General features: G+C 36.4%; 3 protein-coding genes across 5 annotated transcripts; all 3 read right to left on the bottom strand.

Moving 5' to 3' along the window:
- Positions 1-1,289: 1,289 nt before the first annotated feature.
- Positions 1,290-3,799, bottom strand: LOC311070780 (protein CD300H-like). Its single transcript, XM_084094831.1, has 7 exons — positions 3,637-3,799; positions 3,123-3,461; positions 2,838-2,942; positions 2,393-2,507; positions 2,236-2,275; positions 1,904-1,981; positions 1,290-1,820 (listed from the first exon to the last, which is right to left on the bottom strand). The coding sequence occupies exons 1-7, from the start codon at positions 3,674-3,676 to the stop codon at positions 1,752-1,754; spliced, it is 786 nt and encodes a 261-aa protein (XP_083950957.1). The 5' UTR covers positions 3,677-3,799; the 3' UTR covers positions 1,290-1,751.
- Positions 3,800-6,408: 2,609 nt separating this feature from the next.
- LOC311077737 (protein CD300H-like) lies at positions 6,409-9,211 on the bottom strand. 2 transcript variants are annotated; one of them, XM_084106356.1, is made up of 6 exons: positions 9,049-9,211; positions 8,589-8,918; positions 8,359-8,445; positions 7,293-7,388; positions 6,964-7,016; positions 6,409-6,836 (listed from the first exon to the last, which is right to left on the bottom strand). In XM_084106356.1, the coding sequence occupies exons 1-6, from the start codon at positions 9,089-9,091 to the stop codon at positions 6,549-6,551; spliced, it is 897 nt and encodes a 298-aa protein (XP_083962482.1). In that variant the 5' UTR covers positions 9,092-9,211; the 3' UTR covers positions 6,409-6,548. The 2 variants fall into 2 exon arrangements, with proteins under 2 accessions (XP_083962482.1, XP_083962483.1); XM_084106357.1 differs by having other exon boundaries at positions 8,359-8,406; positions 9,049-9,205.
- On the bottom strand, positions 9,058-19,168 carry LOC311077738 (uncharacterized protein). 2 transcript variants are annotated; one of them, XM_084106359.1, is made up of 8 exons: positions 19,150-19,168; positions 18,120-18,246; positions 17,024-17,359; positions 14,740-14,775; positions 14,571-14,639; positions 13,707-13,823; positions 13,111-13,154; positions 9,058-9,211 (listed from the first exon to the last, which is right to left on the bottom strand). In XM_084106359.1, the coding sequence occupies exons 2-8, from the start codon at positions 18,157-18,159 to the stop codon at positions 9,188-9,190; spliced, it is 666 nt and encodes a 221-aa protein (XP_083962485.1). In that variant the 5' UTR covers positions 18,160-18,246; positions 19,150-19,168; the 3' UTR covers positions 9,058-9,187. The 2 variants fall into 2 exon arrangements, with proteins under 2 accessions (XP_083962485.1, XP_083962484.1); XM_084106358.1 differs by lacking the exon at positions 9,058-9,211 and adding an exon at positions 12,584-13,004.
- Between the last annotated feature and the right edge of the window lie 158 nt (positions 19,169-19,326).

Genomic DNA, 19,326 nt, shown 5'->3' with positions numbered 1-19,326 from the left:
GAGTATGTTTATATTTAAATCTAGTTCCTACATTATTTTTATATACATTGGCTCACTGGGTACTCTAACCTGCAATATGCCCTTTAAATAAAATTGTTTTGCTAATTATGTCATATACAGTATGTCTCGGCTTTTCCTTGTGTGTGAATAAAACTTCAACAGAATAATTTTTTTATTATTATTATTATTAAAAATGAAACTGCTCTCATGATTTACTTTTATCTTTGATATTTACAGTAAATGTGCAAATTACTACATGGTCTATTATTTTAGCCGCTAAATAAATGTTATTGAAATTTAAACTTTTTTTATTGTCATGGAAAGCTTGTACAATAGAACTAAAACATGTATGTATGCAACAGCATCTCAGTGACAGCTGCTTTTAGGGGCCTTAAAAAAAATCTGTGCCATACGTTTGTGGCGAGCAGGACGAGGCAGAGGGCCGTGACAGAACGAGATTGCTGATGAGCAACACTTGGGCAACACACTGGTCTCGTATCTCTCACGGAGGAGGGGAAGCATAAAAGGAGGAGCGACGACAGTAAAGGACGAGAGAGGACCAGGCCTGGATTTTATGTTGTGTTTTGTTTGTTTTATTATCTGTGGACGGCAGTCGTCCGTGAGGGGCACAGACACATAATAAAACATAAACAAAACACAACATAAAATCCAGGCCTGGTCATCTCTTGTCCTTCACTGTGGTCGCTCCTCCTTTTATCAGCAATCACGTCCTGTTTGTCACAATGAAAATGCAAACGTGCTGCAAATATTCACAACGCAACCAAATACAGAAACACACTGCAAATACTCACAACGCTACCAAATACAGAAATGCTTGCGAATACTTACAACACAACCAAATACTGAAACACACTGTAAAGACTCACAACGCAACCAAATACAGAAACACGCTGCAAATACTCACAACACAACCAAATACAGAAACACACTGTAAAGACTCACAACGCAACCAAATACAGAAATTCCATTTGCAGAATTTGTCAAAATAATGAAGTGTTGAAAAATTAATGTTTTCTTAATTTTCTGGTGTTTTTTTTATTTATTTTATTTTTTATTTGCATGTGTTTTATTCAGTTGTAGCACGCTGAGCTCGACCTCGGCGAACGTAATATTGGCCAATTTGACACGAACCCTGATTCAAAACAAAAGGCATGTATACCTTTTTATAATTTGTTATTTAAAAAGGAATAAAGATAAAACCCTTTAATAAACTGCTATATATATTCCGACATGATTTACTCACACAAGTACTTTAATAAAGCAACAGCTCACAGTGGTAAACTCATTTATTAATAAACATAAACCATTACTTTCTACAAAAGCTATGAGAAACATCACTTCCCTGCAGAATGGAAAGTCTGTCTTAGGTGTGTTCACACACAAAGTTCTTCATTTTCATTGTGATGTGGACATCTTCAATGAAGCAACAAAAGTTGAGTAAAGTTTAACTTGTGCTTTATCTTAGCGTGGTGTCTTGGCATGCATTGTTATTGTTAAGGAAGACACATTTGCTCAGATTCGCAAACATAAAAAAAAAAAAAAAAAAAAAAAAACACATGAAAAAAGTACAACTACAATAGTATAAATAATCGTTCTCACAAATTTTAAACATGTGATTACTGTTGGTGAGATTGCTCATATAATATAGATTGAAAAGAATGAATATAAGGACTGTTTAGTATCTATTAAGTAAGAGTGAGGAGAGTTTCTTCTTGGGAAGACTTGAAAAGCTACTGAAGAGTCAGATTCTGATATTCAGAAGAGCCGGACTGGTGAACAGCAGGTCTGGGATGGACAGACTGTGTGAAAGACTCATTGATTATTATCTGACTTTTGAATGAACAAACTGTTTTGCACATATACTTTTTGATATTTCTCTTACTGTGAGTGTGTCGTAGAGGTCAGATGATGTGGACGTGAGCTCAAGAGCTGCATATGAGCCTGCACTGGGATCATCGTTCTACAGGGAAACAGAGAGAAGGAATTTACAGCACAAAAAAGAAGAGATTTTAAACATTGTGATTTCATGTCTCAATCAGAGTTTGTCAGTTTGTTGCGAGATGTTTGAGCAGTCTGATAATTTCACAACATATGATGTAAACTGACTTGATCACAAGTTGGATCAGCCATAACAACATCTCTAAATATACAAAAAAGCATAAAACACTTTTATTGCTTTAATGATATTATTCTGTGGTTCTTTGATCATCTCACCTCATTTATAGCAGATCTTCTGTTTATTCTCTTCTTTTGACTGTCAAAAACACAACAAAGTTATTTAATTGTGTCATATACAATTAATAATCAAATATCTTGATGAATTAGTTTTAAAATATATTTATGTACTCTTTATTGATAGACTTTTATTTACATAATAAATGATAATATGATGATGATGATGATGAATAATCCTCCAGATGCCGCTGTGATCACAATCACATTCCCACCAGATCCACTTATCAACACTGAGACGCTCCTATGAGGGACTAAAACAGACAAAAATGGAGATTCACTATAGATATTAGAAAATTATGAATTTAAATGTGAACAGTGTGTTTTTTGGTCCAACACACACACACACACACACACACACACACACACACACACACATATATATATATATATATATATATATATATATATATATATATGACTGAAAATAAGCTGATTGTTGAAACCTCAGAGGTCTTGTCTCTTGTTACCTGACGGTGGAAAGAAAAAATCAGCCTGAATTTGGTTATTATCAGGTGAGGGAATAACCAGAGATAAAGCATATTAAAGGCTGAAGAGATGTTGAGAAGAAAGAGATGAAGGACCTGTTGAGGAGATCTGATGATCTGTGACGCTGCTGGATGGATTCATTTCTGATTCTCTTGTGACTGAAAATGAGCTGATTGTTGAAACCTCAGTGGCCTTGTTATCTGAAGGTGGAAATAAAAGATAGACCTGAATTTGGTTATTACATTTATATATTAACACACTCATCTAAACTGTATATAACCATGAATTAAGCAGGACATTGACCTTTATATAATAATATGAAGCTGCTGTCCCATTTCCATGTACATTTCTGCAATAAATGTGTCACATTATTCACTTACTCTCCTTAACCAGCAACAACATCTCTGAAAAGTCATCAAGCAAAGTCAAAGACAAAGGCAAAATCCCCTCCACACCACACCAGTATTGGCCTTCATCCTCTGTTCTCAGATCAGTGATGGTGACGGTGAAAACTCTGGTCGTCGTTTCGTCAGTCAGAGAGAATCTCTCGTCTTTAGCAGGAGATCCTGATTCAACCATGATGTTTTTATTCAGCAATAAACACTCCCCTTTACAAAAATACTTTGAATTTGATTCATATCCAGATTTATATGAGCATCTGATGTCAACTCTCTCTCCTCTGTATCCAGTAATTGTCTGTGAAGCTCCAACAACAACAGCTGAAAACACAAATATCATTATATAGAGCTGTTATGTGTGAGCAAGAGACATAAGCAGGCCAGAATAATAACTTACAAATATCATCCATATGAGTCTGATGATCATGTGATAACAGAGGAAAAACAAGAGAAGATGTCAAACTCTGTGTAAAAGAGCTGAGAGTCTCAAACTCACCTGTACAGATGCTGGAAAAGAGCAGCAGGACGTCCAACATGATGAAATTTTACAAGCGTTTCGCTTAAATAAAAGACCAAATTCTGTGTGACAAACGTTACTGTCGTTCTCTTCAGTACTGAATAAACGGCATGCAGTATTAGCAACTAATATCAACATTTCCTTCCCCTTCTGTCTCTCTACGCAGGATCTTAAAAGAGCTCATATGTGATGTTTCACTCTACAGTAGTTACAGGTCAGTCACGAGACAGTGTTCCTCTCGTGTCCAGCAGTAAACTCACTACAATCACCTCAAATATGGATTTAAAAATACATGCATTGTTTTTTCTACACTTGATAAAACTGCATGCACTGAATATAATATTTGTAGATCTCTTTTGTTTGAATACGGTATCTTTCATGACATTGGAGTGTCAATAGCCTACATTGAAAAAAGGGTAAATCTAAATTTACTGGTTTTAAACAAGTCTAAAATATTTATTAAAATAAATAAATAATGTTAATTGATACCAACTTAACTTGTATGGGTTAAATCCGGTAGAAACAGGTCTTTAATAGAGTACCTCAGAATGGAAAATGTAACAGAATGATAGACTAAGTCCTGCCAAGTGGTTGAAGTTTAGCTGGTTAGCAAGTCCCCATTAACCCCTGCTCCTAGTTGTCATATTAACCCCATTAACCCCTGCTGGTAGATGTCATATTAACCCCATTAACCCCTGCTGGTAGATGTCATATTAACCCCATTAACCCCTGCTGGTAGATGTCATATTAACCCCATTAACCCCTGCTGGTAGATGTCATATTAACCCCATTAACCCCTGCTGATAGATGTCATATTAACCCCATTAACCCCTGCTGGTAGATGTCATATTAACCCATTAACCCCTGCTGGTAGATGTCATATTAACCCCATTAACCCCTGCTGATAGATGTCATATTAACCCCATTAACCCCTGCTGGTAGATGTCATATTAACCCATTAACCCCTGCTGGTAGATGTCATATCAACCCAATTAACCCTGCTGATAGATGTCATATCAACCCATTAAGCCCTGCTGGTAGATGTCATATAAACTCCATTAACCCCTGCTGATAGATGTCATATTAACCCCATTAACCCCTGCTGGTAGATGTCATATTAACCCATTAACCCCTGCTGGTAGATGTCATATCAACCCAATTAACCCTGCTGATAGATGTCATATCAACCCCATTAACCACTGCTGGTAGATGTCATATCAACCCAATTAACCCCTGCTGATAGATGTCATATTAACCCCATTAACCCCTGCTGGTAGATGTCATATTAACTCCATGGGGAATTTAGGGGAACTTCCCCAAAAAAGAATTTTCCCCCTACCTTATTTCCTTCCCGAGTTATTGCATGTCAAACAAGAGAGATATGCAAAATCATAATAAAAATTATATATATATTTTTGTATTAATCAGCAGTTTCTCGGCAGGAGAATGTCCAAATGTAATGTAATTTATATTTTCAAAAAATTTGAAAAGTTTTCTATCAAACGATACCTACCTTTTGACTCTCCTTGTTATAGTTTTGGAGTTATGAGTCTTTAGTTTTGTGTGTCACTCAGACAAAACAACTCTAAAAATGCCCTCAGTGCTTAAGGGGTTATTAAGAAACATAAGAACAATTTACACGCCCTGGCTCTTAATGGATGTTTCCTTCTTGAACATGACTGAATGTTTGCAGCATTTGTAATAGTTGTGTATGAGTCCCTCAGTTATCACCAGTGTGAAAAGATGGATCTCAAAATCATACAATCACTGCTAGTAAGGAGTCATATCAGAAGATGCTGGAAAAGCAAAGAATGTGCAGGAGCTGGAGGATTTTTCTGAAGACCATTGGGCAGTTTAACTGTTCGGGACAAACAAGGGACTCATGAACAACCATTACAAAAAAAAATTAAAAATAAAATTGTGGATACTTCAGGTAATGACACACGGTATTAAAAATCAAGCCTATGTAATTTGTCTTGTATTTTGAGTTTGTATTTTGTCTTGTGGACTAAACTATTCTTAAAGGGATGGTTCGGAGTAAAATCAACCTAGGGTCCTTTGCAACGTGACCTAGAGCCAAACGATTTTTATGATCCTTCTTATTAAAAAAATAAATAAAACATTTTGGAGGTTCAGCAAGGTGTATGTAAACTTATGACCAAAGTGTAAATGTAACAAAAAATCATAACATTATTAGACATCAAAATGTTGCTATGGTTATCACGTTCTCATGTTGCTATGGTTACTGTGTCAAATCATCGCAATTTCATGACTCACAGGACTATAATTTTATTTAGCTGATTCACTCCCACATTTAAATGCAGTTATCACTACTTAAACTTTACAGTGTGAACGTAACCACTGGTCCTCTAGAAGCATGAAAAACAAAACTATTGTTTAGATTGTCAATAGGGCTCCCTTTAAGCCATCACTTACTTACCGCGTTCTCAGAACAAGTTGTCCGCACTGCACAGTGAATCTCTTTTTTATATTGCATCTAGACTTTGTTGTTTATGAGGGGATTTGCGAAAGGATAAAACTTGCGCTGATTCTGAACATACATTTTAAGCGAATTCTCCGCATGGTGACTCTAAAACGCCTCTGATTGGCCACTACGTTCACACGCTTACTATACATGTCTGTGATTGGCTACAATGCTCAACGCTGACACAACACAAGTAGTTTCGTTTCGTTTTTGAATAAAATATTGTGTCCTTCAGTGCCCCAACTCTAGACATTAATATTCAAATATTTACACCCATTATACATTTATTAGACAAGATTAATTAAGACTACTGTACCATTTTTGAAATTATACAAAGCATTCATTATGCAACAAAAGTCTTAAGCAAAATAAGGGGTTTGGTTGTTCGTTGATGAGGCGTCTGTGTTCAGTCAGTCTGTTTTTTAACAATGCTGTGATAGATCGCCTCTTCTTGAGCAGAATCAGCTGTAAGACACTGATAAATGTGACTCTGTCTAATGGCGTTCATTTCTGTGTAGATCTGATCTGGACTCAGACTGTTTGTCGCTACAGCAGCAACATTTATATAGTAGAGGTTGGTGTTGGCTGGTTCTGTGTTTGCAGGTCTGTGAAACTCGTTTGCTGCCGAACTGTTATCACATCGAGCTGTGTGTGAGTTTGGCAGGACAGTCGGGCGCCCTTCTTCATATTCATTCTGTACATTGGAAGAAGGAAATAATCGCTTCATCATTGTTGGGCAAGAAAGTGATCCTTGACTTATACTTGAGAGGAACTACAGTTATTAATGATGGAAATGTTCAAGGAAGATGACTCTGACTCACCTCTTCTCCTTTTCTTAATGTCAGATGAAGCACTGCAGTGAAGAAGGCCAGACCTGTGATAGATGCATGTTATATAAGTTTCAAAACTTCCAGTATGTGAATTCGATCCTTCAAGTTAGCTTGAATCATGGCATTGTGTCAATGTCTCGTTTGCTTTGTTTAGACAGCAATAATCTGACAAAAAAATGACCTATTATTCCTATTATTACAAACCAAATTGTTTTAATCTGAATGATTATGTCTGTTTTCATGTAGATTTTCAATTATTAGAGTGTCTGAATTCACTGATGTAATGCAGATTTTATTTATTAATATATCAAAAATATTACCACAAGTCAGCTTTTTCTTTCGTACGGCCAACACAAGCGGTACTGCACATATCAGGAGCAAAAACAAAACTCCTGCGATGATGATGCCAATTGAACCTGAGAATAGAAAAAAAGACAAAAAGCATTTTATCTTACCACTAGGAGTACTCCTAAATCGCACTAAAAGATTTTAGCTAGGAGTTTTCTCTTAAAAGTTATTCACAACGCCTTTCAGACCTACTCTTAGTAAAGAAAAATGACAACTCCTAAACTAAGAGCTATGGATGACGTCATTACTCATGCACGAGCTTGACTGAAGTGACCACCTTGATTGGCTGATGATTGTAACGCAGGAATGACGATGATGAGTGACAGGTGACAGGTCTGAGAATGCGTGCGCTACACAAGTAGTGCGAAGGACGGAAGATGATGAATAACTGAATAAATAGCCTAAATGAATAAAGAGTAAGGCAAAACAAATAGCCTAGTAGCCTAATGAAACATATGGATTGATGCAATATCTTTGCAACATTATTGAATTAATATGTCACTATATGCCTCTGCCTACGTTTGCAAAGAGAAGAACATTTGAATTTGATTCACAATGAAACGTTACAATTAGTTTACATGCAATGAGTAGCCTAGTTTTGGTTGTTGGTGGTGGCGTTATTGCATCCCTAGTTATGCCTACAATGCAAAATTGTTCCCTCGCGATTGGAAGCTCCTGTAGCCGCCGCATATGCATTTCAAAACATTGCGACGTGAAATGCCACAAAAAGCGGTTTGTGAATAGGTCTTAGTGAGTTAGGAGTCCTCTCGACTTCTTTTAAGCTGTCCCAGGCTTAGCTGCTACTTTTAGGGCTAAAATGCTTCGTGAATTACTCTTAGTCAAAAAAAGTAGGAGTCCTAAAGTTACGAGTGACACGCCCATTATTTTTAGGAGTTGCTCCTAAATTCACCAGTTAGGAGCTACTTTTAGCCTTAACATTTTTTGTGAATACGGCCCCTGGTTCACAGAATGAAATGAAATATGTTTACATGAGAGAAACATCAGCAGCGAGCGTGTGAGATGTTGAGAGGCGTTTACCTGTGTCAGGTGAAGAAGTTTGGGGTAAAGGGGTTTGAGCCAATGGATCTGATGAAACAGTAGTTAAAACTTCAGTCGTCTTCTTATCTAAAGGAGTAACAATGAAGATGGACTAGAATTAAGTTATAATACTAATACATGAGCACACTCAATTCAATTCAAAACAGATACAAACATTAATTTAGACTATTGCTATAGTTCAATTAGTAGAAGTGGCATCAATCACTTACCCAGTTTAACCAGCAACAAAATCTCTGAATAGACATCAGGCAAAAGCACAGTCCTCCTCACAACACACCAGTATTGGCCTTCATCCTCTGTTCTCAGATCAGTGATGGTGACGGTGAAAACTCTGGCAGTCGTGTCGTCAGTCAGAGACAATCTCTCGTCTTTAGCTGGAGATCCTGATTTAACCATGATGTTTTTAAATCCAATGATGGGACACTCCCCTTTACAAAAATACTTTGAATTTGATTCATATCCAGATTCATATGAGCATCTGATGTCAACTCTCTCTCCTCTGTATCCAGTAATTGTCTGTGAAGCTCCAACAACAACAGCTGAAAACACAAATATCATTAGCGAGGATTAGCATGTTTACTGTGTTAAGAAAGACTGACTGCTACAGGAATACAAGACCAGTGAAAATTAGAGAAGTTTAAAAGTCACACATACGAATCTTGAACTCACCGATACGAATGCAGGACCAGAGAAGAAGAATAAGGTTCCACATGGTGAAGCTTTACGGCACTTTCGCTGACTAAATAAAATCCTTTAACACTGACAGATGTCTCTTTCTTCCGTACTGGCACACAGAATGGTGTAAGGCTTAACTTCTCCTTCCCCTTATTTCCTAAAATATATTAACATTAAAAGCTTACTGTGCATTTCAAAACAGATCTAGTTCATGTCTAAATGACATTGATACATATCAAACAAACTGGATATTTTCTCTTCAATCATTTTAAACATGCTTTTATTTTATAATTGTATGATTTTAACTGTAAGATCGAGCAACAAATGAGGAACTGAACTATACTGAAATTAATTTAGTTCTCAGGAGAGACTCTTTTTTTTGCTTCTTGTGTTAAACTGTTAACTATAAAGTTTCTCAAGTATTGTGTGATCAGTGTATTGATTACAGTGACAAAAAACAGCTATAGTGCAATATACACCCCATATTTTCATCCGAAAGGATCAAATATGAAACGGTTCAGTACTATGCTAACATAACCCTAACTTAAAAAGGGATAATTACAGTAATTCCAGGGTATGATCAATCATAAATAGTAGAGGAATTTAATATTTACTTTTCAGGTGCATTGTAGACTTTAGTCTATTTACAACTAGAAAAAGACACTTTTTTTGGATCACTTATGCAAAAGTTAGACTATGTTTGGCTCACTTATAGTCTCTGAACTGTTACTAGAAAACAAGTAGGCTATATATTTTCGCATCCAAAAATGACTAACCTCACATTTAAATGCCCTTAACTGAGGAAAACTGCCATATGTACTGACTCATATTGTGAAGGATTTGTGAAAGTACTTGTACAGTATAAAAACATTCATGAAGGTGTGCAACAATGTTCAGGAAAACACCTGTATAATCAATACATGGAGTCTGTATATAGAAAGCCATTTAAAATATAAATTAAAAGCACACTTGTCAGATCGACCACATTCACAGTCCTAACTCTGGAATATATGACTGAATATATGCTTGACAAAAGGGTTGCTGATCATGTTTTCTGTTGATGGTTTTTGCTGATATATTGCTGATATTTCCACACATTTAAGAGGTAAAACTCTCAACAAGTCTGAACCAACTTCTAGTTTCGCCTTACATAGCATGAAAAGTAAATGACTTTTGCAATAACAATGAGTCATATTCCATAAAGTCCTCATTTGGCGGTTCGATTTAAAGATTCATTTTAAAAATATATGTCTGTAAACTGGACGAGAATTCAAAGTACTATTTACACAAGCAAACGTTTGAGAAATACTTCAGTAACATTTAACTATAGTTTCATCATTTCAGAAACACGGCCTACCTCTAAAAAAATTTCTATTGACAAATACTAGGGGTGTAACGGTACATGTACTCGTCTTGAACCGTCACTGTTCGGTGCATACAGTCAGACGCCGAATACAGTCAGTCACTGGCGATCCACTCTCCAATCCAGAAGGGGGCGCACACGCTAATGCAACACTGCTTGCTAACCGCCACAACCGGAAAAAGAGCAGAAGATCTACGCACCAACCCAAACCAAGAGTTCAGATGCACGCAAGAGCTTGCTAGTAGCCTATACGCTGAGTTTCTATTCTACAGACTTCACAAAAAGGAAACCGGGAAGGCAGGAAGCGGAATCCTGTTTCTTTTCTTTATTTTACAAAAGCACAATGTTTTGTTTTTATTGTGAATGTACACAAATAAAATCAGACCCTTGACAGTTTCAAATGATCTTAATCTAATCTGTATGACCATCAATGACGGACTATTTTAAGTTGTTTCCACTGTTATAATGAGACAAAATCATTATGCATTGTGCCGATTTGTGTGGTGGAAGTCTCACTACAGTCCAGTGAGGAAATATGCGTGTCCTGGAAATGGGAAGCTTCACTCGCCGTCTCCTCGTGGAAAGCTGAAGTAGACTTAGATGTAGATGGCACTTTTCTCCTACTCGCTCATCTTTCCGTGACTTCTTGAAAATGCGTAATATTGACCATCCGCCATGTTAATGAACTCTCACGCGCAAAGAAAAAATTACAGCGTAGGCTACACACAACATGCTAATCAAACCTATACGTTTAAAAAACTGTTTGGGCCAGACATGTAAATGCACCGAACTCGTTTCGACCCTTGACCCCAAAACCGAGGTACGTACCGAACCGTGACCCCTGTGTCGCCTAAGAAATACACAAGGGTCTCGTTTCCGCTATACACCAAAATGCCATGACACAAACAGTAAACATGGCAACTTGTAAGAAAAGTACAACTTGAATAAACCCAACAGCTTATAAAACTATTATTAAGTAACTTGTAAAATATATTCAGTAAATAACACCCTCAAATACACGTAGAGTCACATATTTGTAAGTGTCTTTAAGAAGTCTGTCCACCGCGCAGATGCAAGTGCCAGAATCTGAAAGCCGATGGTCACACTGAAGTCCGATCCTTCGTCATATATAGTGTATCTGTCTCTGCAAGTCGAGTTCTCTTCTCTATTAAATCAAAAGAGAACAAACTCGTCCACACAAGAGCCTCTGCAGAAATATTTGATGTTCCTGCTGGCGAGAAGGTGAGAACACCGAAACGTGACGTTCCCTCCCACTGGATCAGTTCCAGGATTCTAAGACACCGTAGGAAATCAGAGTCAGACAGGATGTGACATCATCAACAGAATCCATAACTCGAGCGAGTCAGTCAGACTATCATTCATACGTTCATATTAAATCGCCTCAATTATGAAACACAAGCACTTGTTATCACAGAATCTTTAGTTACTTGTATCCTAAAGATTAGCACATGTAAATATGCAGGACAGGACAACTAAAAATCGCCAAATGCTGAAAAGACACTCACTTTACACTTTTATAAAAGCTAAAACCTGGGCAAAGTATACAGTAGGCCAACAGTTTTCGTGGTACGATAAAGTATTTACTTCTCTCTTTCTGTCTCTCCATCCTCTTGAGACATATGCAGTTATGCAATAGTGACGTGTCGAGATCTTTACTCACACAAACTCAGACTGTTTCTATGGCGATTAGCAACTTCCCCTCGCTAGAAACAGTGAACATTAGATTTACAGTACATTTAATGTGTGACAGTTCATGAGACAAAATAATAACTTACAGCCTTACACTATTAGACTTTAAAGATTATTTATTCAAGAGTACAATTCAGTGATTTTTCTTTATATACACACTACCATTAAAAAGTTTGGGGTAAAAAATTCTGAACTTTCACACATTAAACTGATCAAAAGTGACAAAAAAAATTGTTTCAAATAAATACTGTTCTTTTGAACTTTATATTCATCAAAGAACCCTGAAAAATAAAATGTATTCCAGTTTCCTCGAAAATCTGAGGCAGTACAACCCGTTTTAAACACTGATAATAATCATAAATGTGTCTTGAGCATCATCATATTAGAATGATTTCTGAAGTAATGATGCTGAAAATTCAGCTTTGATCACAGGAATAAATTACATTTTACAACAGATTCACATAGAAAACAGATGTTTTAATTTGTAATAATATTTTTACAATATTACGGTTTTTATTGTATTTTTCCATCAAATAAACACAGCCTTTGTGAGAATAAGAGACTTCTTGACCCCAACATGTAAGGAAATATGAATGTTATTGTGGTAAAAAAGGAGAAGCTGTTAATGAGGCTTCTGTTGTCAGTCAGTAATTTGATCAATACTGTAATAAATTGGCTCTTGAGCAAAACCAGGCTTCATTTCTGTGTAGATCTGATCCAGACTCTCTGCTGGAGCAGAATCGATGTAGTTGGCGCCTTTGCTGTGGGACTGTTGTGTGTTTGTAAGTCTGTGAAAATCTTCGACAAAAGAACCTTTCACCCTTTGAGACCCGGATGAGTTTGAAAGTACGACTGGGCTCATTTTCAGATACTCATCCTGTAAAGAGGACGCTTCATATCAGCAGGGAAATCAATGAACTTCATCAGCATCAGTATTAACGTGGTAATACTCGTGAATGTGATATGATAGATTACTGACTTACAACAATGTGATCTGATGTCGTCCTGGTGTGATAAGACACGGAAACTGACAACAAAAAAAAGACATGTATTAATTGTCATGATAAATGTTAAAGTCCCCTTGTGGTGAAAATCCAGCTTTTAATGTTGTTTATGTGTCTATGTGGTGTTTTTAGTATGCTTTAAGACAAACCATGTGTAAATTCATAAGTCGACAGCATTGCTGAGTATTTTCTCCTTAAAACTGCAGTGAACCAAAGACAGTCTCAAAAACACGCTTTGAAATCGCTGGTGTTTCTGACGTCACAAACTACCTTGTAACCAATCAGATCAACGTGTGATCGTCAACCAGTGGATCTCTGAGCTGAGTGAGTGAGTGGAGGCGGGGCTCATTTGCATATTCATATAACTGTGCATACTAAATGAGGCAAGGGTGTCGAGTTACATTCAAGCTATTTTAAGGCATGAAGAAAAAATTCAAGGAAAAAACATTTAAATATGTCATTTTGGTGATCAAAGATGAGTTTTAAGGGATAAAATTATTGACTACAGGGGGACTGTGAAGCGTGAGTGAGTGAAGATGGTGTAGAAAAGAGGAAGTCTCCTCTAGCCGACTCACCTGACAGCTTGCAGGTGGCGGCCCATTTAAAAACCTTAAACAGAGCGAATGGACACACAACTAGAAGTGTGCCGACACACACCACACTCAACACGGTCACAAACCTGAGGGAAGATTCTGTAGAAAGAGGAAACGATCTGACACAGCTGATAAAAAACACCATTCATTTGTGTGAAAGAAAGACACAGAGAGAGGAAGAGAGATCGAGAGAAACCCTCACAGATCTCTTCAGGACTGGTGACAATATTAGATCTGTCAATGAACACCAAGACACAAGCTGTGTGTTTGTGAGAAGTTGTTTGTGTAATAAAAAGATAAGGATTAGACAGAATGATAAGAATAAACAATAGAACAAACAATACAGATCAGAACATGTGATAGATAGATAGATAGATAGATAGATAGATAGATAGATAGATAGATAGATAGATAGATGGATAAGGTTTGAATATAGATAGATAGATAGATAGATAGATAGATAGATAGATGTCAGAATAAACAAATTAAATAATATACATTATGCACCATTGAATGAATGAAGGAATTAACAAATAATTGAATAAAAGAAAGATTGAACATGAACAAATAGTGGAATGAGTGAACGATTGACAGAATAAAAATCAGAATGATTGAATGAACGACAAACTACATACAGAAAAACCAACAGACACAATAACCAATAAAAAGAACCAACCACAGAAAATAGAACAAATGACAGTGGACAAACGAGAGACAGGATCCAGAATGAATGAAAACCAACCAAACAGTCTGAAAGAAACAAAAGGAATGAATGAAAGAGTGAACTGTGCCAAGGACAGACAGAATAATATGAATCATGGAGAGAAAGAGAGAGAGAGAGATCACCCTGTTCTCTTGTCTCGGCCCAGTTCTGTGCTGTGATGTTTGCAGGACTGGTTGTGCTGCTGACAACCACTAAAACACAACATTTGAAGGAAGTTCATTATATTGTACGAATGGATTTTTTTATGTGTGAATAAACAATAAACATTCTTTTCCTGGTTTACTCTCGTACCTCTTGGTAATGATGTTGTGGGTCTCTGTGGTTCACCTGTGCAGAGAAGGAACGTGAACGTGAAAGATTCGCTTCTTTAGCATTCAGTCATCCCAGCTAACAGGGAATGTTCACAGAACTTTACAGAACTTTCTGGCAAGGTTCTCTCAAAGTTAAACGTTCTTCCAGTAACAGGTCCGCTCACAATTATATGGTTCTTAATAATGTCCTTAATGCACAAACACATTATCTTATTGAACGTGGTCTAACATTTAAAAATGTTACTTGTTTCAGAATGCTCACTTGTTTTAGAATGTTCAGTTGTTTCAGAATGCTCACTTGTTTTAGAATGCTCACTTGTTTCAGAATGCTCACTTGTTTTAGAATGCTCACTTGTTTTAGAATGCTCACTTGTTTCAGAATGCTCACTTGTTTTAGAATGCTCACTTGTTTCAGAATGCTCACTTGTTTCAGAATGCTCACTTGTTTCAGAATGCTCACTTGTTTTAGAATGCTCACTTGTTTCAGAATGCTCATTTGTTTTAGAATGCTCACTTGTTTTAGAATGCTCACTTGTTTCAGAATGCTCACTTGTTTCAGAATGCTCACTTGTTTCAGAATGCTCACTTGTTTCAGAATGCTCACTTGTTTCAGAATGCTCACTTGTTTTAGAATGCTCACTTGTTTCAGAATGCTCACTTGTTTTAGAATGCTCACTTGTTTCAGAATGCTCACTTGTTTCAGAATGCTCACTTGTTTCAGAATGCTCACTTGTTTCAGAATGCTCACTTGTTTTAGAATGCTCACTTGTTTCAGAATGCTCACTTGTTTTAGAATGCTCACTTGTTTTAGAATGCTCACTTGTTTCAGAATGCTCACTTGTTTTAGAATGCTCACTTGTTTCAGAATGCTCACTTGTTTTAGAATGCTCACTTGTTTCATAATGCTCACTTGTTTCAGAATGCTCACTTGTTTTAGAATGCTCACTTGTTTCAGAATGCTCACTTGTTTCAGAATGCTCACTTGTTTCAGAATGCTCACTTGTTTTAGAATGCTCACTTGTTTCAGAATGCTCACTTGTTTCAGAATGCTCACTTGTTTCAGAATGCTCACTTGTTTTAGAATGCTCACTTGTTTCATAATGCTCACTTGTTTTAGAATGCTCACTTGTTTTAGAATGCTCACTTGTTTCAGAATGCTCACTTGTTTCAGAATGCTCACTTGTTTCAGAATGCTCACTTGTTTTAGAATGCTTACTTGTTTCATAATGCTCACTTGTTTCAGAATGCTCACTTGTTTTAGAATGCTCACTTGTTTCAGAATGCTCACTTGTTTCAGAATGCTCACTTGTTTCATAATGCTCACTTGTTTTAGAATGCTCACTTGTTTCAGAATGCTCACTTGTTTCAGAATGCTCACTTGTTTCAGAATGCTCACTTGTTTTAGAATGCTCACTTGTTTTAGAATGCTCACTTGTTTCAGAATGCTCACTTGTTTCAGAATGCTCACTTGTTTTAGAATGCTCACTTGTTTCAGAATGCTCACTTGTTTCAGAATGCTCACTTGTTTTAGAATGCTCACTTGTTTCAGAATGCTCACTTGTTTCAGAATGCTCACTTGTTTTAGAATGCTCACTTGTTTCAGAATGCTCACTTGTTTTAGAATGCTCACTTGTTTTAGAATGCTCACTTGTTTCAGAATGCTCACTTGTTTTAGAATGCTCACTTGTTTTAGAATGCTCACTTGTTTCAGAATGCTCACTTGCTTTAGAATGCTCACTTGTTTCAGAATGCTCACTTGTTTCAGAATGCTCACTTGTTTTAGAATGCTCACTTGTTTTAGAATGCTCACTTGTTTCAGAATGCTCACTTGTTTCAGAATGCTCACTTGTTTTAGAATGCTCACTTGTTTTAGAATGCTCACTTGTTTTAGAATGCTCACTTGTTTCAGAATGCTCACTTGTTTTAGAATGCTCACTTGTTTTAGAATGCTCACTTGTTTCAGAATGCTCACTTACTTTAGAATGCTCACTTGTTTCAGAATGCTCACTTGTTTTAGAATGTTCACTTGTTTTAGAATGTTCAGAGAACATTCAAAAGTAACATTCCTATAATGTTTGCCAAATGTAATGTTCCATTTGCGTTCACATCACCAAGACCTATTTCCATTACCATTTTTTTTTTTACCATAAACATTCTTAAGTGAACGTTCAGATTTAACGTTCAGCAAAACGTTCTTAGAACATATTTTTGTTAGCTGGGATGTGCATGAAAAATAGAACTTATAGATGTTAAAGGACTCTCACCTCTTCTTCTGACAGTGAGTTGTATTTCAGTATCGGGATCAGGCATCAGTTTAACATCCACGCCGAAGGTGTACACGTCAGAATCCTCTGAGATCAGTCCGAAGATGATGGCGGTAAGAAGGTGCGCAGATGTGTTGTCAAGAAGAGCGAATCGTCCCTGTCTGGTCCACCTGTTGGATTCAGTGGTCTGAACCAGTTTCTCAAAGAAGAATCCATCTGATCTGCCGAAGTACTTGCTGTTTTCCTCGTAGTCCGATGGGTATCCGACACGAAACGTAAAGTCTTCTCCCTCATATCCAATCTCAGTGACAGCACGACTAATGTCCAGCAGACAGACTGGAAACAAAATTAAATACTAGATCGTGATTTCTGTAATACACAGACAGAAATAAGCAGCAGCCCATAAGCATTTTCCCTATAGTTCATCAAGTGAAACGAGAATTGCCAAGTTTGACCATTTGACTAGCAATTAGCAACTCCTAGCAGTGACGTGAAGAGTATTGAGCTTTCCGAGCAAGAGCGTCACTACATTAACTGTTTTTGTTTTACAACTTCGTACAGTTTTACAGCAAAGCAAACTATGAAAATAACTTGATTTCAAGCTTGATGTTGAATTAAGCTTCTGTCATATGAAGCCGTTTGATTCATTTAAGTGAATTTATTCCAATTAGACCATTCAAAGCAAGAGCTGTTCAACCAAAATGAATGTGACTGATTCATTTCAGTCGGTCTGGCATTTTACATTTTTAATGTAATATACACATTCATGTTTTTTTATATTATCTAATAGGATTTAAGCGTTAATAATATAATAGTTAAATACATTTTATTGCAGTGTTTTACTAGTGGTAGTGATCTGTTTAGATGCTGTAACCCTTAAGATCCTTATTTATGTACAATCAATTATATTAAAAAGAGTATTTTATTATTAGATTAAGTAGTTTGTCATGTAGCAGATACACTTTTTTAAGCGTTTATTGAACTATAGATTACCAAACTAGAGTTTCAGTTTCCCCAATACTGATGTAGATAGTTTTGAATTTATTTTGAGATTAAGATACTGCTGTTTTATTGTAAAGCGATCGTTAAAACTCACCTGTACATATGCAGAAACCAAAGACTCTTGCTGTCCACATGCTGAATGGTTTTAACTGCTTTTGTTGGTGTGCAACGTATAAAACCGCATCTGTCTTTCTGTCTGTCTCTCTCACACTTCCTTGTTTCTATTTGGGTCCAAAACACAAGACTTTAGCTGTACAAAGGCAGCTCAAGTGAGATTTCTCAATCTAATCAACTTCCCTAACTTTTCACCAATATGCAGCCTTCTCTTTTCTGTATAATTGCTTGCACAGGAACAAACATTTAAACAAAATGATCAATTATGAAAGTACATTTTACACACAAGTATGCTCCAAAAAAATACAAAAGAAGTTGTAAAAATCTTCAGCAAAGTTGTAATTTCCATAACGTAATATTGTAGTAAGTACATTGTAAGTCTTGATTATCTGGCTGTTTTTTTTATCGGTTTGATTAAGCACATTATAAACACATTATAAGCACTCTATAACTGTGCAGACTGACACTGCAAAACATTTTCTTCATCAGTATATGTCTTGTTTTCCAGTAGAATCAGTAGAATGTTTATTGCATAGTCTAATCAAACTTGTTTTCAGAAAAACATTGTATGTTTCTTGGATGGCAAGACAAAAATACCAGTGCAAAGTGAAGATGAAAAACACAACAGAACATAATAGTACCTTATAATACTTTATTAAGCAGTTATTGCTTCTCAAAACTATACCTGAGACAAATGTGAATGAATTCTGTATTATATTCAATAACTAACATACCATCTCAAGGTAAGTTTTTGCATTCTAATATTTTTCTGCTCTATATTAAAGTCCCATGTAGTCAATAATTTATCCCTGTGATTTTATCAAACTCATTTTCATTTTATATATTTTTTCAAACTCATCTTTGATCACAAAATTACATATTTAAAGGTTTTTTCCTTGAAAACATTTCTTCATGCCTTAAAATAGCTTGAATGTAACTCGACACCATTGCCTCATTTAGTATGCACAGTTCTATGAATATGCAAATGAGCCCCGCCTCCACTCACTCACTCAGCTCAGAGATCCACTGGTTGACGATCACACGTTGATCTTATTGGTTACAAGGTAGTTTGTGACGTCAGAAACACCAGCGATGTCTTTGGTTCACTGCAGTTTTAAGGAGAAAATACTCAGCAATGCTGTTGACAAACATGGTTTGTCTTAAAGCATATTAAAAACACAAAAATA

This window comes from Abramis brama, assembly GCF_963993115.1.
Source record: "Abramis brama genome assembly, chromosome: 2".
Taxonomy (NCBI): domain Eukaryota; kingdom Metazoa; phylum Chordata; class Actinopteri; order Cypriniformes; family Leuciscidae; genus Abramis; species Abramis brama.
The sequence above is the reverse complement of the archived record's forward strand: the minus strand, read 5'-3'. Positions and strand labels throughout refer to the sequence as shown.